We start from the raw sequence: 22,071 nt of genomic DNA, 5'->3' as shown, positions 1-22,071 counted from the left end.
TGAATCTACCTGAGGAAGGAGCTACGCTTCGAAAGCTAGTGATTTACAACAAACAAATATGACCTTTGAGGTGCTACCTGGACCCAAAAAAGACCAAATAACAAAACTTTACAGCAAGAAGAATGTTCTGCCAATTTCTGCTCAGCTGAAGGCCCTGGTCAATTGGGGACAATACAGAGCCAGCTTTTTAATTTTGAATCCTTGATTTCACCTCTATTTTTGATATTTTCACTGCAGAGGTGGTCAAAGATTTGCAGATTAGGTAGATTGACCATGCTAAATTGCCCCTTATTGTCCAGGAATGTGAAGATTGGGTGGGATTATGGGGTTAGGTTAGGGGAGTGGGCCTAGGTCAGGTGTTCTTTCAGAGGGTCAGTGCAGAATTGATGGGCCGATTAGCCTCCTTCTGCACTGGAGGGATTCTATGATTCTCAATCAAGAAAATAATTAAAAAGGACAGATAATAGCCGCAACTTGTTTTCTAAAATTGTTTTCCAATTAAGGTGCAATTTAGCGTGACCAATTCACCTACCCTGAACATCTTTGGGTTGTGGGGTGAGACTCATGCAGTCATGGGGAGAATGCACAGACTCCACATGGACAGTGACCTGGGACCAGGATTGAACCCGGTCCTTAGCGCCACGAGGCAGCAGTGCTAATCACTGTGTCACCATGCTGACCCAATAACTAAAACTTAGTGATCATTTTCACATCAGACCCAACCTGTGTATGTCAAGTTAAAATATGTTATGATGTGCTAGCTCTTGACATGCTAGAAGAGCTTACAGATAACAGGATTGCTTGGGTAAAAACTGTAAAACTGGATGCTTTTATAGATATCACTTTGATGATACAGAGATGTGTGGTTGTATGTATCAGGGAAGGGTTGACAGGTTGTGTTTTTTTTCTGAGAGAGTGACCTAATAGAGATCTTTAAATGAAAGATTTCTGGCCTCTCAGCTCAAACTGCTGCTGTCACACCAACTGGCAAGAACTCCAGCAGCTCCCAACTGCCCAAGCATTGGGTCACCATCTCTCAACTCCTTGAATCCTGTTTGCTTTTAAAAGTCTCTGAGCATTGCCTGACAACCAGTCTAAGCACAGAAACAGTCATTCATTTCAAGGAGTTTTAGTTTGCTGTCTCTGAGCTGGAGCTCATTTGGACTGAACCCTGCCACAAAGGAAACACCTTGTGGTATTAGACTTCTTGGACTTTGGAAATCACGTGAATTAATACTTATTTTAATGGTTCTTTTACTGCTGTTGCCCATATTTTGTAAATCTTCCTCTTTTCTACCCCCCCTTACTATATGTAATCTATATAAGTGTGCGCGATTGCATATGTGTTGTGAACAATGCACCCCCATTCCCCCCACTCTGAGCGTGAATAAACTAACCTTCCAGTTGAATCATTACGTGAGTTTGCGACGAGTTATTATTACATTTGACCTGCGGGATTGGGAAACTGCGTCACAGTTTATTTTTAAAATTATTCAAAAACATCTCTGCTTACCGACCGATGGGGAGAAGATAAAGAAGATCAATAACTCTCCTGTCCGTAATATTATAAAATAAGCAGCGCAGCACATTAACAATTGGGCAAACTAGAATAATGCTTGATCAGCAAATCTATTCAACATTTTGATACATCTGCATCTTTAAATATTCAAGTCTTTTTCACAAGAAATTTCCTGATGTCTGTGGGATTATTTTTCTTTTTAACAGTTTCTGTGATAGAGGAAAATGGAATTGCAATGGAAATGAAATGTGTCCTTTAACATGTATGGTTCACGGTGAAGGGCATATCTCTACATTCGGTGGAAAGCAATATGTGTTTGATGGGAATTGCGAATATATTTTAGTTCAGGTAATATATGAAGAATTACTGTTCATATTTATTATTCTTTCTCCTCTTGTCACACTAGTTTCACTAATTACACCTGTCTGCTAAAAGCAATGACATAGGGAGCAGTAGACTTCTAATACACAATTCAAGCAGCCACGCATACCAGAAGCCAGCAACCACACACCAGGATATGAAACATGACCATTGCTCATTAAATTATTATACTTTAGAGTCTGTGGGCGAGATTCTCCCATCGGGAGACTAAGTCCCGACTGCGGAGTGAAAACTGGAGTGTTTCACTCCGGCGCGGAGGCCGCTCCTCACCCCCTATTCTCCCACACCCGGGGGGCTAGGAGCGGTGCCGCATCATTCATTCGCGCCGGGCCTTGGCACCGCGTAAAAGCGGCGCCGCGTAAATTACGCGGCCGGTGCCATGTTAATGACGTCACCCGTGCATACGCAAGTTGCCGTCCTCCCCACAGGCGCCCCAGGGCGGCGGAGGAAAGGAGGTCCTCCTTCAGAGAGGCCGGCCCACCGAACGGTGGGCACCGATCGTGGGCCTAGACCCCTTTTGAGCCCCCCCCCCCCCCACCCGGTGCTGGATCCCCCCCTCCCACCCCCGCACAGGCCGCGTCAGTTTGGGGGGGGTGGGAGAATCGCGTGCGGGTGCCAGGGCGGCGTGGCGGGACTCGCTCGGCGTCCCAGCGATTCTCCCCCCCCCCCCAGACTGACGCTGGGTGGAGGGGGGGGGGAGAATTGCGCCCTGTATTCTTGTACTTTTAAGGTAGTTGTTTTATGAACTTGATAATTATTGTGTAGAATTTAAAGAATATCTTCAATCCATTTGATCTTTTAGGATGCTTGTTCTACAATCTACGCACAGCCATCATTCAAGATAGTAGCAGAAAATGTTATTTGTAGCAGCTCAAAAACAGTTTGTACGAAGACTATAAAAATTTACTATCAGGTATTTGTGCATTATGTACTTCAGTTATTCAATTTAATATAATAAGCCTTCGGATTGAAGTAAAGTGATATAAACTCTTTGACATAATCAATGCTTTCAAATTATCTATTCCAGTGTTTATGCTTTCAAAGAACCTTCTTCCATATTTCTTCTTGTCTCGTCAGCATGTCCTTCCATTCTTTCTCTGTTTAATCTAACCTCCCCATGAATGCATCCAAGTTGTTTGTCTCAACTGCTACAGGTGGTAATAAGTTCCATATTATCACCACACTCATGGTGAAGAAGTTTCTCTTGTATTCTCTATGGATTCATTAGTAGCGGTCTCATGTTGAGAGCCTGTAGTTTTGGTCTCTGAGTTTGGAAGGCTGTCATGCCTGAAAGAACAGCAGTCATTTTGGTCTAACATCATCTGGTATCTCAAAAGGTTGTTCAAAAATAATTGTATGTTTTTTTCTCATTTTCAAAATAAGGTTTTAATCACGGTAACAACATGGACAATTGCATAATTAATGATGAGACTAATTCAAGCATAAAATTGCTGTGTCACTGGAACTTCATCAATGTTCTGGTTAACATCTCTGAAGTAAAGTGGAAGAGCCTCAGCTTCTGGAATTGTTCAAAAAGTTTGATGTCTTTGGAGCTTTTATGGTTGAGTGGATGAGCCAACTGACCATAGTGTAGGAAACCATTTAAGTAGGGAGTGTAAATACGAATGTAGTGGTAGTAGAGTCATAGAGGTTTACAGCCTGGAAACAGGCTCTTCAGCCCAACCTGTCCATGCCGCCCAGTTTTTACCACTAAGCTAGTCCCAATTGCCCACATTTGGCCCATATCCCTCTATACCCATCTTACCCATATAACTGTTTCAATGCTGTTTCAAAGACAGTATTGTACCTGCCTCTACTCCTTCCTCTGGCAGTTCGTTCCAGACACTCACCACCCTCAGGTGGACACTTTTGTATCTCTCCTCTCTCACCTTAGACCTATGCCCTCTAGTTTTAAACTCCCATACTGTTGGGAAAAGATGTTGATTCTCGAACCTATCTATGCCCCTTTACTTTATTGACCTTTATAAGATCACCCCTCAGCCTCCAACACTCGGGGAGAACAGTCCCAATCTATCCAGCCTCTCCTTATAACTCAAACCATCAACTCTCAGTAGCAGCCGAGTAAATCTTTTCTGCACTCTTTCTAGTTTAATAATATCCTTTCTATAATAGGGTGACCAGAGCTGTACACAGTATTCAAGCTGTGGCCTTACTAATGTTTTATACAACTTCAACAAGACGTCCCAACTCCTGTATTCAATGTTCTGACCAATGAAACCAAGTATGCCGGATGCCAAAAGTGACTCCACTTTCAATGAGCTATGAACCTGTACTCCTAGATCTCTTTGTTGTATAACTCTCCCCAATACCTCACCATTAATTGTGCAGGCTAACACTGCCCCGATTTGATCTACCAAAATGCATCACCTCACATTTATTTAAATTGAACTCCATCTGTCATTCATTGACTCACAGGCCCAATTGATCAAGATCCTGGTGCAATCCTAGATAACCTTCCCAGACCCAGAGGGACATGGCCCAATCCCAGGGGGAGGTGGCCCAGACCCAGAGGGATGTGGCCCAGTCCCGGAAGGACGTGGCCCAGTCCCAGAGAGATGTGGCCCAGACCCAGAGAGATGTGGCCCAGTAACTGGCTGATGTGGCATGGACCCTAAGGGTGATGGCACAGTCCGAGACAGCGATGGAACATGCAGACCCTGGTCTAGACCAGTGGGGGCCTCCAGGACTAACAGCGCAGGTGGCGGGGCGGCCTAAGGGGGTGGCTCCACTAGCACCCCCATCCTATGGAGTAGCCCGGGGGCCATTGGGCACCCCGAAGGAGGAGAAGGTGCTCGGGTCTGTGTGACCCCCACAGGGGAGGTTGCGGAACATCGCAGCACCTCGGACCCCCCCCCCCCCAGTGCAACTGGTGGGCAGTGGACAGAACAAGGCAGCCCCCCAGGGACGCCCGAGCAGCAGCTGGCACAATCCAGGCCGGGTCTCCCCAGGAGTCGTGGGCCAACAGGTACCCTTGAAACAGGGCAGGAGTCACAGCAGGCCGCCTCCACTCCTGCTATACCTTCTGGGTAACCACCTAGGCATAGTGTTAGGCCAGAAAGTTAGACACCAGTTAAGTTGGTGCAGGGAAGAGTTTAGTGATAGGGGCTAGGGCGCAGTCTGTGTATATTTGTTCACAATAAACACCACTTAACACTGTTGAAACCTGCCTCAATGCTCTGTCTGATGGGTGTGGGGGTGGGCCAGCCAGTGCTGGCCAGTGGGAGTTGGGGAAGAAGGTAGACTCCGTGGGTGGACCGTGTTCCCCACTGTCATGATATGCACTCATGCACATAATGAGATACAGACAGGCAGTGACAGACACCCAGTACAGCCAATCAGTACGCAGGACAGAACGCAACCAATCACCAGACAGAACCCTCGAGGGGGCTTTCTCACTATAAAACACACAAGGGGCGGAATTCTCCACTCCCCACGCGGCCTGGGAGAATCGCGGGAGGGCCCCCCGACATTTTGTACGCCCCACTGGCGCCCCCCCCGCGATTCTGACCCCCCCCCTCGGAAAAATTACCGCTCGCCATTTTTCACGGCGAATGCCAATTCTCCAAGCCCGATGGACCGAGCGGCCGGCCCTTCACACCCGTTTCAACACGGCAGCAACCACACCTGGTCACTGCATTTGTGAAACGGGCGCCAGATGTCCGTTTGGGGCATCTAGGGGCCCGATTGGGATGGGAGCACCATGATTGTGCTCAGGAGGGGACAGGCCCGCGATCGGTGCCCACCGATCGTCGGGCCAGCGTCCAAAACGGACGCACTCTTTCCCCTCCACCGCCCAGCAACATCAAGCCGCCATGTCTTGCCGGGCGGCTGAGGAGAAAGACAGCCACCGCGCATGCGCGGGTTCGTGTTGTCTGTGCGATAAAGTCATCCGCGCATGCGCGGGTTGGAACCGGCAACCCGCGCATGCGCGGATGACTTCACAAATGCGGCGGACGCGCGTCATTCTCGGCGCGACCCCCCGGGTGGGGGTGAATTAGGTGCAGGGAGCGGGCTCCGAGGCCGTCGTGAGCCTCGGCCGAGTTCACGATGGCCTTCACGAATTCGGCCCCCTGCGGAGAATTCCGCCCAAGGCATTTGCCTCCTTCCAGTGGTGGCAACCGTAGTGACAGTTAGGGTGTATATATCAGTTAGCACCTTCTACAAGTGGCTCAGAGCTAGTCTGGTCAAGTTAGTTATATTTAGCACACTTAGATTAGTAGAGTGTCAACCCACAGCAAGCTGTGTGCACTGCTATAGAAGTTCAATAAAACATATTGAACCAACGTCTAAGTTTGGTGTCTACTTTCCAGTAGAACTGCATCCAGTTGCAGTCCGTGTTACCCCAGGGTGAATAACACAACACCCATCCTCCCTCACCCCCTGCGGTGACCGTCCCCAGCACCCCATCCCAGGGATTCGACGGGAAAGTGTGATAGAGTGGCCAACTCGCATGCAGGGATCACCCAGGTGGAAGATGCTACTGTTGGCATGAGTTATAGTGTCAAATGATGTGCAGCATGTACCTCATCACAGAGGGGGTTGTTATCATCCTCCATCCCATGGACCAGACCTGCTGTCACTGCCAATCCAGTGTCCCCAGCTCGTAGCGCCGCAGTTATGTGTCATTGAGGGGGTGTGCATGCAGGTGGTTTGGTCGTGTGGGTCTGGGATGGTGGTGTCCATACTCCTGGCCAGAAACGCCCCTCCCCCCGCCCCCAGTCGGTGAAACGTGAGGCGGCGAGGTTGTCCCATGCGCGCTGGCCTGGTGATGGCATTGTGCGACCTCCCGTGCCTGCCCTGGCCCCATGTCCCGCTCATTGTACCCCTCCCCCGCATCCTCCTCGACAGATGAGGTCTGCCTTCCTCTTCATCCTCCTCCAGGACATTGCCACTCTGCTGGGCTATATTGTGGAGGATGCAGCAGCCCACCACGATGTGGGTGACCCTTCTAGCCTCGTACTGGAGGGCCCTTCCAGAGTGGTCTAGGCAGCTGAAGCGCATCTTCAGGACTCCAAGCACCTCTCAACCACACCCCTGGTATTGTCCTCTTGTATTGAAATAAATGCAGATTAATCTAGGCTTCCCTTGTTCTCTACCTTGCTTTCTCAGACCATCTGTCCGCTCATTTTATTTCTCCTAGCATTCCTGGGCCCACTCACCGAGTTCTACACAGTCTCTCTACTCTGTACTGTGGCCCTTTTTGATTTTTGACTTTGATTTTTGACTTTGGTTTTATAGTGATTTGCATCGAAGCAAATGTGATGCAGGAAAAGGTTTTTTTGCACTGAGTGGTTCGGATCTGGAGTACACTGTCTGTAATCTTGTTGGAGGGATGCTAAATCAAGGCATTCAAGAGAGAGTATGATTATTGCGTAAATAGAAACCATGTGCAGGGGTATGGGCAACAAGCAAGGGAATCGCACTGTCTTGATGCTCGTTGGGGGGGCCAGTGCAGACATGATGGACCAAATGGCCTTCTGCACCATCATAACAATTCCATGATTCTGGCGAATCTACAACTTGGGACTACGTGTGTGCCAAATGGTGAAAGCAGCATTCAGTAGATACAGCTAAATGATCCCACAACCAACGGATAAGATCCTGTCACATTCAGTTTTGAATTATGGTGGAAAATTAAGCTTACTGGAGGAGGAGACTCCAGAAGTATCCCCATCATCAATGATGGGGGAGCTTAGCACATTGGTGCGAAAATAAGGCTGAAGCATTTGCAACAACCTTCATCAGAATTGCTCAGGAGGTGATCCATCGCCTACTTCTTTGGAGGTTTTCAACACACCGATGCCTGCCTTCAGGAAATTTAATTCACTCCACTTAAAATCATGAAATAGTTGAAAGCATTGGATACTGCAAGGCCAAGGGCCCTGACAATATCCCAACAATAGTACTGCCGACTTGAACTCCAACATTTACCATGCTCCTAGCCAAGCGGTTCCAGTACATCTACCATTCTGGCATATACCTGCCAATTGCCCAGCCCTGTACATGAACAGCAGGACACAGCCAACCTGACTAAATACCACCCCATCAGTCTACTCCAATTTATCAGTAAAGTGATAGAATGGGTCATGAATAGTGCTATGAAGTGGCACTTGCTTCGCAAAAACCTGCTCATTGATGCTCATTTTGGGTTCTGTCAGGATCACCCAACTTTTGACCTCATTCCAGCTTGGTTCAAGCATAGATAAAGGAACTGAACTCCAGTGACGTGACTTGAGAGTGACTGCCTTTGACATCAAAGCAGCGTTTAACCTGGTACGACATCAAGCAGTCTGAGCAAAATTTGTGTCATGAGATCTGGGACAAACTTTCCGCTGACTGCAGTTGTCCCTAGACAAAGAAAGATAATAATAGTGGCTTATTGTCACAAGTAAGCTTCAATGAAGTTGCTGTGAAAAGCCCCTAGTCGCCACATTCCGCCGCCTGTTCGGGGAGGCCGGTACGGGAATTGAACCCGCGCTGCTGGCCTTGTTCTGCATTACAAGCCAGCTGTTTAGCCCACTGTGCTGAACCAGCCCCTGTAGTTTTAGTTCTTGGAGATCAATCACTTCTGTTTCAGGACATCACCGCAGGAGTTCTTTAGGGTAGTGTCCTAGGCCCAACCATCTTCATCAATGACCTTCCTTCCATCATGAGGTCAAAAGTGAAATGCTCGTTGATGATTGCACAATGTTCAGCATCATGCAAAGTCTGTGAGAAATCCAGCTGGAAATATAAAAACAAAGTCTACATTTTTTTATAAAAGGAAAAGAGTAATTAAAGTGAGTGTTGGTCCTCTATGGAATGAACCTGTGGAATTAACAATGGAAAACAAGGAAATGGCAGAAGCGTTGAACAGATATTTTTTCTTTGTAATCATTAGATAACTTGGAAAGCTTCACCAAGATACAAGAAAATCAAGAAGTGAAAGGAAGAGTAGAACTTAAATCAATCACCATCACTGGGGAAAAGGTGTTGGGAGAAATATTAGACCTAAGGTATGACAAGTTTCCAGGATCTGATGGCCTGATCCCAGGACCCAATGGCCTACATGTTATGGTATTAAAAGAAATGGCTTAAAAGAAATGGCTGCAGAGAAAGTAGAAGCCTTGGTGGAAATCTTACAAAATTACTTAGATTCAGGAAGGGTTGCAAAGTGTCAGATGTAAAACGTTAAATTGAGAAAGGACGGAGGCAGGAAGAAGGAAACTGTAGGCCAGTTGACCTAATATCTGTCACGGAGAATTTGCTAGAATCTATTATTGAGGAGGTCAAAGCAGGATACTTCAAAATTATGTTTAACTAATCTGTTTAAATATTCTAGGAAATAACAAGCAAGTTGGATAAATGGGAACCCATAGATGTGTTGTCCTTAGAATTCCAAAAAGCATTTGTTAATGTGCCACATCAAAGGTTGTATGCAAAAGAGTTTGCAGTGTAAGAAATAATATTATCATGGATAAAGAATTGGTTAGCTAACAGAAAGCAGAGAGTAAACATTAATTGGTCATTTTTGGGTTGTCAAACAAACTGTATCTAGTAGAATGCCACAGGGATCATTGTTGGGACTTCAACCGTTTACAATCTCAATCAATAATTTCGATGAGAGGACCAAGTGTACGGGAGCAAAATTTCCAATGGTGCCAAAAGAAATAGGAAAGTAAATTGTCAAGAGGAGTTAAAGAGCCTATGAAGGGATATAAATAGGTTAAGTCAGGGTTTTTCAAAGTGTGGGTCACGACCTGCAGGTGGGTTGCAGACGAGGTGTTAGAAGGGTCGATAACCTGCAACAGGCAACAATTCTGTAATTCATAGGGAGAAGTCACTCCCCTGTAAAAACAAGAATTTAACAAGCCACTGAGTCAATATAAAGCTCAGAGGTGCCACATTGAAAGTGCAGGTTTGCTCTGGCCACCGGCGGTCCCATATGCGCCTTTGCATCAAGCCACCCAAGAAGCCCCAACCAACTGTAGCTGCCGCTCGAATGCTGCGTTCAAAATCCATTATCTTCCTAATAGCCCCCCTTCCCTCCTTCAGCCAGCATACAACAATCCCTAGGTCTTAGCAGTTTTGCGATAAGCATTGAGGAATATTTGATTGAAAGCCAGGTAGAAAGATCTTTTATTTCCTTGTCCTTGCAACCGTCCCGGATTTTGGGGCCGAATATTAAATTCAACGGACAGTCGGGATCCACTTGACTTGTCACGCAGCGATCATGGGTTTGCCTGACAGTGAGAAAATTGTTCTAATATTGGTTGTTTTTTTCCACATGCTTCACTTGCAACACATTGTAAGAAAGCAACATTTCCACAGCATGTTTGCTTTCGATGCTTTGAATGAGCTTTGTTCTACACAATTGGAAAGTCTTTTGAAAAGCAATTCCAAGTGGGCGATATACACTGGTCATGTGCCATGAGGGGACTGTACCAACTCTGTGCGTAAGCTCCACTCGTATTGATGATGGGAATGATGGACCTGCTGGTTTGTATTGGATAGAATGTTTTCAACAAGGAATGGAGGGCTGTTGTTGAACTGCTTTGTGAAAATCGGAACATTATAAAAATTAGACTGGTGTAAGGAAAGGAATATTGGTGTAGCTTGCAGGTTAATTGAGGAGGGAGACGGTAACAGGGTCTAACGGAGGGCTGTCCAGCTGGCGCTTGTAAATCGGCGTAATAAAAGCTGGCCTGGACGGAGGCCGGCATGATTGGTACTCCTGGTTGGGATCCATGAATTGTAAGCCGTGTTGCAGCCTTTACTTTGTGTTGGTTTATTAAATACTGTTTAACTTTCTTTCTTGGGCCTCCTGAGCTTTTATACTGGCGTTGATGAAAATAGTGGCTGTGATTCTGGATGTCCTGAACACACCAGAATACCCTATCACAGGAGCGAGGTCAGTGGATATTTGAAAATGCCGTTTTCCAGAAAGCTAGACGGCTGGATTCTCCGATCTTGCGGCTATGTCCGGCATGATCCGTCTGGTCTTACGACCAGAAAGTGAGCTCCCCCCCTCCCCCCCACCAATCCTCTGTCTGGTGGGGCCAGCAGCTGCAGAGAGTAAAGCCCCCTGGCTTTACCTGTGGAAACGGCCGGAGAATGGCAGGTCCGTGGCCGCGCATGCATACGGCGGTGGCCTGTGGCGGCCGCACTGTGCAACATGGCGATGGCCGCGCGTGGACCCGTCCTGCCAAAAACTGCCCTCCTTTAACCCGCCTCGCCACTCCTGGATCATCCTCCACCAGTGCCCTCAGCCCCAGCCAAGAACCCCCCCCCCCCCCGCCAGCGGAACGGCTCCCCCAGACTGTGACGGCGTTGGACTCCGTCCCCGAATGGTGTGAGAACACGCGAGCGACGCCATTGGGGTCTCGGGCCATCGGGGACGGAGCATCGGGGGAGGGCCTCAGATGATGTCCTGAGGCCACCCATATAGCATTCGGTATACTCCCGAGTATGCCGTTTTTGAGGCGGCAGAGCATTGCAAAAATGGTGCCACCCCCGATTCCAGCGTAAACGTGGATTCTCCAGCTGATCGCCGAACCCGATTTCGGCATCAGCGATCGGAGAAACCAGCCCAGAGGCTTTTGAGGCATACCGAGAAGACTTGGCCCAGTATACTGAATGGATGCGGTATTTCTTACAGACAAATTGTATTCACAGAATCACAGACTAATGCAATGCAGAAGAGGCCCTTCGGCCCATTGAGTCTGCACCGATGCATGAAACACATCTGATCTGTCCACCTAACCCTATTTACCAGCACTAGGCCCATAGCCTTGAATGTTATGACGTGCCAATTATCAATCAGATACTTTTTAAAGGATGTGAGGGAATCTGTCTCTGCCACCTCCCAGGCAGTGCATTCCAGACCGTCACCACCCTCTGGGTTAAAAAGATTTTCCTCAAATCCCCCTGAAACCTTCTGCCCCTCACCTTGAACTTGTGTCCCCTCATAACTGACCCTTCAACTAAGAGGAACAGCTGTCCCCTATCCACCCTGTCCATGTCTCTCATAATCTTGTACACCTCAATCAGGTCACCCCTCAGTCTTCTCTGCTCCAGCGGATAAAACCCAAGCCTATCCAACCTCTCTTCATAACTTAAATATTCCATCCCAAGCAACATCTGGTGAATCGCCTCTGCACCCCCTCCAGTGCAATCTCATCCTTCCCCCTTTTTGTCCCCTTTTTATTGCTAAGCTCTACCCACACAGCTTCATTTGATACCCCCTCCAAGATATCACCTCTCCTTACCGCAGTAACTGACTCCTTAACTAATAATGCAGTGCCTCCTCCTCTTTTACCCCATCTCTTCTTGCCTGACGATTCTATATCCCGAGATGTAGAGCTGCCAATCCTGCCTCTCCTTTTACATCTCAGTGATGGCGACTATATCACACTTCCACGTGTCAAATCCTCGCCCTTTACTCATTCATTTTACCTGTAATACTACTGGCATTAAAGTAGTGGCCGTCCAGCCTTTTATTACTCCATTCAAAATTATTATTGCTGTATTCCCTCTGACTTGTTTGTTTTTCGGTATTATGCTGTGTCCCTATTCTGCTAACAGTGTGCGTCCTCTGCCAAATTTGTTTAAACTCCTCCAAAAAGCACTCGCAAACCCTCCGGCAAGGATGTTAGTCCCTCTGTGTTTCAGATGTAGATTGTCCCACTTGCACTGGTCCCACCTCCGCCAGAAATGGTCCCCATGGTCCAGGAATCTAAAACCCTCCCTCCTGCTCCAACCCTTAAGCCAAGCATTCATCTGCGCTATTCTCCCGTTTCTGCACTTGCTAGCACATGGAACTGGGAAGTAATTCAGAGATTACAACCCGAGAGGTCCCTCTTTTTAGTCTACTGACTAACTCCCTGAATTCTTGATGCAAGACCTCATCTCTTGTTCTCCCAATGTCATTGGTACTAACATGTACCATGATCGCTTTATCACCGTCCCCCTTCAGGATATCCTGCAGCCGTTCAATTACATCCTGGATCCTGGCACCAGGGAGGCAACACACCATCCTGGATTCACATTGATGGCCACAGTAGTGCCTTCTGTTCCTCTGACTATAGAATCTCATATTACGATTGCTCTTCCTAGCTTTCCATCCTCAAGTGCAGACAGGCTGCTTGTAATGCCAGAAGCTTGGCTCTGTTCACACTTCCTGGAGGAACAAGCCTCATCAGTCTCCAAAATGGAATACCGATTTTCAAGCGGGAGCCTGGGGACTCCTGAAGTACCTGCCTGTTTCTCTTGGATTGCCTGGTGGTCACCATTCCCTTTCTTCCTCAACTATCTTCAGCTACGATGTGAACAACTCTCTAAACATGCTATCCACGATGCTATCAGACTCGTAGATACTCTCCAGTGTCTCCAGCCACCACTCCAGCTCTGAGCTTCCAGGAGCTGCAGGTGGACGCACTTCCTGCACACATGCTGGTCCCGGGGACTGAAAATGTTCCTGGTCCCACATACAGCAAAAGGAGCAAACCACGGCTTTAAGCTCACCTGCCATGACTAAACCCTTTAAATTTAAAACTTTGGAAAACAATTATATTTTTGAAAAACTCAACCAAGTCCCTATCCTTGCTGAAACAATGACCTTGCAATTCAATCTAGTTTGAAAAATACCCACCAGGACTTACTCGTCAGGCAGCTGCAGCCTTTGTAAATTCCCGGCTCCTCTCATGCTCTTTCAGACAGGTAGTAAATTAAAAGAACACCTTGCTCCCTCCTCATCGAACTCCCTCAATCACAAAACTCCCACGTTAGCACTCTAATGCAGCCTGAAGTCAGCACATCAGTGCTGTATTGTTGGAGACGAACAACAGAAGGTAATACTTTTTAAAAATAAATTTAAAGTACCCAATTATTTTCTTTCCAATTGAGGGGCAATTTAGTGTAGCCAATCCACCTAACCAGCCCAACTTTGGGTTGTGGGGTGAAACCCACGCAGACACGGGGAGAATGTGCAAACTCTACACGGACAGTGACCCAGGGCCGGGATTCAAACCCGGGTCCTCAGCGCCATAGTCCCAGTGCTTAGCACTGCGCCACGTGCCGCCCCAACAGAAGGTAATACTCTTAACCACCTGTGGGGCCCTGACATTCAGTGTAATCAAGACCCTCACCTACCTGACGATCCCGGACTCGAGGACCTTTAACAAACTCATGGAACTTGTTACGAATCATTACGACCTTAAGCTGTCGGTGATTATGCAAAGTTCAAAACAGCCAGACAAACCCCTGTGGAATTGGTAATGGAATTCTTTACACGCCTTCACAAGTTAGCCAAACACTGTGACTTTGGCCCATCGGTCCCAGAGATGTTAACAGATCGTTTGATGTATGTCAATTTCAATATGGCAACAAATGAAGCTGTTCCCAGAGCCGGCCTTGGATCTGAAAAGAGCCATAGAGCTGTCATTCTCCCAAGAGAATGCAGAAAATGAGAACCAGGAGCTCCAGGATTCCATGGATTGTGGCATACTCAGCAATGGCCAGCCCCCATTCTGAAGATCGACGCCCCCTAACAATACGGTTCACGTAACCCAGTCACCACTAAAACAGTGTGAATGAGGAGTATCCACAACAGCACTGCACTTGGAGTAGCAGGCTACCAGAATCGACGTCGAATGTGTCATCCTGGCCAGGTTGCAAAAGTGCCCGAGCAAGGGCTTTGCACATTGCCCACCTAAAGAAGAAGACCTAATGAGGGTCAAATGCATTACTTCCCCCAAAGTGTGGAGATGCCGGCGTTGGACTGGGGTGAGCACAGTAAGAAGTCTTACAACACCAGGTTAAAGTCCAACAGGTTTGTTTCAAACACGAGCTTTCGGAGCACGGCTCCTTCTTCAGGTGAATGGAAAGGCTTGTTCCAGAAATGTTTATATAGACACAGTCAGAGATGCCCCGGAATGCGAGCACCTGCAGGCAATCAAATCATCAAAGATGCAGAGAGAGAGGTAACTCCAGGTTAAAGAGGTGTGAATTGTCCCAAGCCAGTTCAGTCGGTAGGCCTCTGCAAGTCCAGGCTTGTTGGTGGGGGCCGAATGTAATGCGACATGAATCCCAGATCCCGGTTGAGTCCGCATTCATGCGTGCGGAACTTAGCTATAAGTTTTTGCTCAGCAATTTTGCGTTGTCGCGTCTCCTGAAGGCCTCCTTGTAGAATGCTGACCCGGAGATCAGAGGCTGAATGTCCTTGACTGCTGATGTAATGCGACATGAATCCCAGATCCCGGTTGAGTCCGCATTCATGCGTGCGGAACTTAGCTATAAGTTTTTGCTCAGCAATTTTGCGTTGTCGCGTCTCCTGAAGGCCTCCTTGTAGAATGCTGACCCGGAGATCAGAGGCTGAATGTCCTTGACTGCTGATTTTTTTTTTTCCTTTGGACCCACGGCGAGACATCACTGAAACGACTACACGATGACATCAATAAGTTCCATCCCACCATCAAACTCACCATGGACTATTCTCCAAATTCAGTTCCATTCTTGGACACACTCGTCTCCATCAAGGACGGTCACCTCAGCACCTCGCTTTACCGCAAGCCCACAGATAATCTCACGATGCTCCACTTCTCCAGCTTTCACCCGAAACACATTAAAGAAGCCATCCCCTATGGACAAGCCCTCCGTATACACAGGATCTGCTCAGACAAGGAGGAGCGCAACAGACACCTACAGATGCTGAAAGATGCCCTCGTACGAACGGGATATGGCGCTCGACGCATTGATCGACAGTTCCACCGCGCCACAGCAAAAAACCGCACCGACCTCCTCAGAAGACAAACACGGGACACCACTGACAGAGTACCCTTCGTCGTCCAGTACTTTCCTGGGGTGGAGAAACTACGACATCTTCTTCGCAGCCTCCAACACATCATCAGCGAGGATGGACATCTTGCCAAGGTCATCCCCACACCCCCACTACTGGCCTTCAAACAACCGCGCAACCTCAAACAAACCATTGTTTGCAGCAAATTACCCAGCCTTCAGAACAGCAACCACAACACCACAAAACCCTGCCAGGGTAATCTCTGCAAGACATGCCAGATCATCGACATGGACACCACCATTACACGTGGAAACACCACCCACCAGGTACGCGGCGCATACTCGTGCGACTCGACCAATGTAGTTTACCTCATACGCTGCAGGAAAGGATGTCCCGAAGCGTGGTACATTGGCGAGACCATGCAGACACTGCGACAACGAATAAACGGGCATCGTGCGACTATCAACAGGCAGGACTGTTCCCTTCCAGTTGGGGAACACTTCAGCAGTCAAGGACATTCAGCCTCTGATCTCCGGGTCAGCATTCTACAAGGAGGCCTTCAGGAGACGCGACAACGCAAAATTGCTGAGCAAAAACTTATAGCTAAGTTCCGCACGCATGAATGCGGACTCAACCGGGATCTGGGATTCATGTCGCATTACATTCGGCCCCCACCAACAAGCCTGGACTTGCAGAGGCCTACCGACTGAACTGACTTGGGACAATTCACACCTCTTTAACCTGGAGTTACCTCTCTCTCTGCATCTTTGATGATTTGATTGCCTGCAGGTGCTCGCATTCCGGGGCATCTCTGACTGTGTCTATATAAACATTTCTGGAACAAGCCTTTCCATTCACCTGAAGAAGGAGCCGTGCTCCGAAAGCTCGTGTTTGAAACAAACCTGTTGGACTTTAACCTGGTGTTGTAAGACTTCTTACTGTGCTTCCCCCAAAGTGGCCTTGATTAGAATAAGGCTGTGGTGAACGTATTGTCTAACCATTCACCACTGTATTACATTGTATCACACTATTGCCCATGTGGGCTCCACCTATGGACCATTGTACTGTACTACATGGAACGTATTATGTTGGTGCCTTTGTGGGCTCCGCCCCTGGCTCCACCCCCTTGAGGAGAGGTGTAAAGAGCAGCTGCCCTGTAGGCGGCTCTCACTAGCAAAGCAGTTGCAGACAGGCACTGTTCTAGTCGATTAAAGCCACTGTTAACTTCAACTCTCTCGCGTGAATTGATGGTCGTATCAATTTAATCGACTAGAACATCACTATGGAAGCAGCCCTCAAACCTGACCGACTGGAACTCAACCCACAGGCTGCGGAACCCACACTGGCTCTGATGTTTCGAGGCCGGGCTCGCCGCCTCCTCCTCGCCCACCGTCACCCACGAACAGAAGCTGAGCCTCCTCCATGCCCGGGTGAGCCATCGAATCTCTGTACAACTTGAGGAAGCCTCCACGTACGCAGACGCCCTCGCGATGCTGAAGTGCCTATACGTGAGGTCGGTGAACGAAGTATATGCGCGGCATCGCCTCACCACTTGCCGCCGATGCCCCGGGAATTGCTGGAGGAGTACCTACACGACCTCAAAAGTCCGAGCGCGAAGCTGCAACTACCAGGCTGTCACGGCCTCTCAACATATGGAACTCGTCATCCGGGACGCCTACGTGGCTGGAATCAGGTCCAACTACGTCAGACCGCCTGCTCGAGAAAGAAGAGACAGTAAAACTAGCCACCTCCCTAGAAGTAGCGTTCCAAAACATCAGCGCGTTCCCGTCCGATCACGCGACCCCCTCATGCGACCCCGATCACGCGACCCACCATGCCCAGACATCAGCTCGCATGTTAACATAAACAAATTACAAAGAAAAACAATTTATCCCAATTTTTAAGAACACCCTCATTTTCCAGTTTAATTTGATGTATGTCAAATTCACAGTCATCTGGATTTGGTTTGTCACTTTGAGTTAGAATCATTAAAACCTCCTCTTTCTCTCCTTCCCTTTCAAAGTATCTTTTAAGCATATTCACATGACACACTTGGTAGTCTTCCTTCTATCTGGTGTTTTTAACCACATAATTCACCTCACTTCATTTCCTTTCAATCTGAGAAGGTCCACAAAACCTTGCTTTTAAAGGTTCACTAGCACTGGTCACAATACTAAAACTCTGTTTCCACTGGCAAAACTACAAACTTTGGATGTCTTGTCCGCTACCCGTTTCATCACATTTTTGCAACTTTTAAATGCTGTCCGCTAATTCCCCTGCTCTATTTAATCGTTCCCTAAAATCCTACTAATCCGTTCCCTAAAATTCCCAATCCTCTGGATAATCTTGACAATAGGCCCTCAACATGGTCTTTAATGTTTGATGCCACCTTTCCAACACTCCCTGCGATTCTGGATGGTACGCAGTTGATTTCAATTGTTTTACTCCTTAGCTGTCCATAACGTCTTTGAATAACCTTGAGGTAAAATTCGATCCTTGATCCGATTGTATTTCTGTGGGTAGTCCTTATCTAGTAAAGAATTTAAGTATCTCCTCCACAATCCTTTTAGCTGTAGTATTCTGTATTGGAATGGCCTCTGGAAACCTAGTAAACACATCCATTATAGTCAAAAGATATTGATTCCCACTTTTCATTTTAGGAAGCCGTCTTATGCAATCAGTTTGGACCCTTGAAAAAGGTTCCTCAAATGCTGGAATGGTATTAAGGCATGGTTTTATCACTGCTTGAGGTTTCCCTATCACTTGACATGTGTGACATTATCAACAAATTTTAACTATATATTTATGTAGTCCAGGCCAATAAATATATTTTAGTATTTTAGCTTGAGATTTCCTTATTCCCAATTGACCTCCAACTGGTACCTCATGTGCAACTCACAACACCTCCTTTCTATACCCTACCGACGGTACTACTTGATGATCTTCTGCCCACTTTTCAGCCTCCTGCATATGTAAAGGTCTCAATTTTCTCATCAAGACATCACTTTTACGGTAATATCACTCTGGTATACACTCAGATTCCTCTTCCGTGTATGCTTTCTGATACATCCGTTTTATTTCTACATCTTTCTGTTGTAACTCCGCCAATTTTCCTGAACTAAAAATATCCACCTCATCCTCCATCTATTCTTGTTCTTTTTCAACCATCTGATCAAAAATCGTTTCTGATTATGATACTTCCACTTCATCTTCACTCTTTGATTTCTCCTCTTGTGTTACCCTGTGACTTTGTGACATTGTCACGACATAATCTGGAAAAATCCCAGGATATTCATCCTTCAACACTTCAGTTGTCTGATATTCCACTGGCTTATCAACCACAGTAGACATCACTCCCACCTGTGATCCAGCTACATCATTACCCAAGATAAACTGTATTCCTGGACAAGATAGTTTCTCTATTACTCCTACTGCCACTTCACCACTCTTCACTGGACTTTCCAACCTTACCTTATATAATGGAACACTACTCCCCTCACCCTGAATTCCACATATCACTACCTTTTCTGGCAATATTCTTCCCAAACTACATAACTCCTCATCTATTACCATTAAAGATTGACTAGCTCCCTTATCTCTTAAAATTATGACTTCTTTACCTGTTCCTCCTGATTCACATGAGTAAACTTTACCCACACAAGGAAAGAGATCTGGCAGCTTCTTATCAATCACCTCTTGATCAGGCTGTACAATCTTTTGCACCTCCTTCACTTCACTTGGGCTTTCCTTTACCACTTCAACAAACCCCACTGTCGTATCATGTTTTCCCACATTAGCCTTCCCAGTGCTTTTCTTCTACCACCAACACTGTGACTTTACATGGCCGAGTTTATCACAGTGAAAACATTTGAAACGTTGTATTTCTTTTCGACCCTTCTGGATTTCTTTTTTAATCTGAGGTACACTCTCCTTATTATCTCCCATCAGATCACCTTTACCTTTACCACTTGAGTATTTATCATGTCCCAGTTTCTATCCCTCACAGGCTGAAACTGATGTTGGAAACCAAACTTTGATTTATGAACTAATTCATAATCATCTGCCATTTATGCTGCTAATCTCACAGTTTTAACCCTTTGCTCTTCCACATGAGTTCTCACTACATCTGGAATTAAACTTTTAAACTCCTCCAGAAGTATAATTTCTCTGAGAGCTTCATACGTTTGGTCTATTTTCAAAGCCTTCATCCACCTATCAAAATTACTCTGTTTGATCCTTTCGAACTCCATGTATGTTTGACCAAATTATTTCCTTAAATTTCTAAACCTTTGTCTGTAGGCGTCTGGCAATAGTTCATATGCACCTGAGATGGATTTTTTCACCACCTCATATGTCCCAGGTACCTCCTCCGGTAGTGATGCAAACACTTCACTAGCTCTACCTACCAGCTTTGTTTGAATCAGTAACACCCACATGTCCTGTGATCATTTCATTTGTTCAGCTACCTTCTCAAATAAAATGGAAAAGGCTTCTACCTCCTCCTCATTAAACCTTGGCAATGCTTGGACATATTTAAATAGATCCCCACCAAGCCTGCGACTATGAGGCTCTTTCTCAATATCCTCATCACTATCATCCAACTGTACGTTTCCCTTTTCGTCTGCCAATTTTAACCGACTGTCATGTTTTGTGGCCATTTTCTGAAGTTCAAACTCTCTCTCTTTATCTTTTTCCCTGATCTGTATCTCCCTTTCTCTTTTTGTTCTGCCAGGGCTATTCATTCTTTTCTTCTCTCTCTCTTTCTTTTTCCTCTCTGTCTCTTTCGTATTCAAGCCGCTTTAACACTTTCTCATGTTCCATTTGTTTAATTTGTAACTGAATTTTTGCCATTTCCAATGAGTCAAACTGCATCTCAGGCAACTTTAAATGCTTAGCCACCGCCATAATTACCTCATCTTTTCGCATTTTGTCAGGTAATGTTGACTGCAATGTTTTTGCCAAATCTAACAGTCTGCTTTTAATCTCTGGCTGTAGCACTGAGGCCATCCACAAAGTGGTGGGGAATAAATAGAGGGAGCATAGGGTGTCCTTGCATGCGAATGACCTGTTACTGTATGTGACGGACCCTTTTTCCAGTGCAGAGGAGATAATGAAACTGCTCAACAGTTTTGACTCCTTTTCGGGGTACAGATTGAACCTGGGTAGAAACAAATGTTTTCCGGTGAATCCCCCAAGGAAGGGGAGTGGACCTGACTAATTGCCTTAGGAAGGTCCAACTTGTGTTGCTGGGTGGCCTACGACTGGGCGTCATTATGAAAGCTAAATTTTGAGACCCTGGTTAGAGCACTGAAGGAGGACCTGAAGAGATGGGATAACCTCCCGCTGACTGAAGGATCCGGTCGATTAAAATGAATATCCTCCCAATATTTCTGTTTTTGTTTCAGTGTGTTCCAGTTTTTCTTTCAAAGTATTTTTTTACAGGAGTCAATAAGATGTTCTCATCTTTTATTTGGTGGGCAGGACCTCACAGAGCATTCGGGTTTTTTTAAACCAAAGAATAGGCAATCAGGGGATCTTGCGTTACACAGCCTATTATATTACTATTGGGTGGCAAGTATTGAAAATGTGCCGGGTGGCATAGATGGACGGAGTCCATGTGGGGTGGATGGAGGGGAGTGACTGTAAAGGTGCAGCTTGAAGGCATTGATCATGGCTTCACCTCCATTTTCCACGAGGAAATGGACTTCCAATCCCGTGGTGGTGCCCACCTTGAAAATATGGGGACTGTGTAGATGGCATTTCAAATCAGGTGCTGTGTCAAACTTCAAACTAGGTTCTATGGCACCAATGTGAGAACCATCGTGCCGGCAGTTTTGGATTTGTCCTACGGAGTTTGGAAGGAGGAGTTGGAACTGTTTGGGGATCGGTTTGTGAATGGTAGGTTCCTGAATTTTGAGAAGTGGCTGGAGAGGGGTAAGCCCTTAAGAGATAAACAGTTTTGATATTATCGGGTATGAAACTTTGCGCAAAAGGAAATTACTTCCTTTCCTTTGCCCCCCCCCCCATCTCAAATGCGGACAAATCTATTTTGGCAGCGCGGGTTAGAGAGGGTGGGATGTCAGAGATCAATGGTCAGCTGATGTGAACGGATCGGTTCCTGTTCGACGAAATTCCAAGGAAATGGGAGGAGGAGGAATTGTGCCTGGAACTTGAGCATGGCGAGTGGAGTTAGGCTCTATATAAAGTCAACTCTATTACTTTGTGCACTAGTTTTCCTCCGGGTGCTTCGGTTTCCTCCCACAGTCCAAAGATATGCAAGTCAGGTGAATTGGCCATGCTAAATTGTCCTTAGTATCAAAAAAAAAAGATTAGGAGGGGTTACTGTGTTACAGGGATAGGGTGGAGGTGTGGGCTT

At 46.7% G+C, this 22,071-nt stretch overlaps 1 protein-coding gene across 1 annotated transcript in view; it reads left to right on the top strand.

Moving 5' to 3' along the window:
• LOC119970922 (mucin-6-like) overlaps window positions 1–22,071 on the top strand; it is a 415,844-nt gene that overhangs the window by 255,706 nt on the left and 138,067 nt on the right. Inside the window, exons 20-21 of the mRNA XM_038806032.1 lie at window positions 1,726–1,867; window positions 2,703–2,813. Coding sequence (XP_038661960.1) covers window positions 1,726–1,867; window positions 2,703–2,813 — 253 coding nt within the window. The remainder of the gene's footprint in view (window positions 1–1,725; window positions 1,868–2,702; window positions 2,814–22,071) is intronic.

This window comes from Scyliorhinus canicula, chromosome 9 (assembly GCF_902713615.1).
Source record: "Scyliorhinus canicula chromosome 9, sScyCan1.1, whole genome shotgun sequence".
Classification (NCBI taxonomy): domain Eukaryota; kingdom Metazoa; phylum Chordata; class Chondrichthyes; order Carcharhiniformes; family Scyliorhinidae; genus Scyliorhinus; species Scyliorhinus canicula.
The sequence above is the reverse complement of the archived record's forward strand: the minus strand, read 5'-3'. Positions and strand labels throughout refer to the sequence as shown.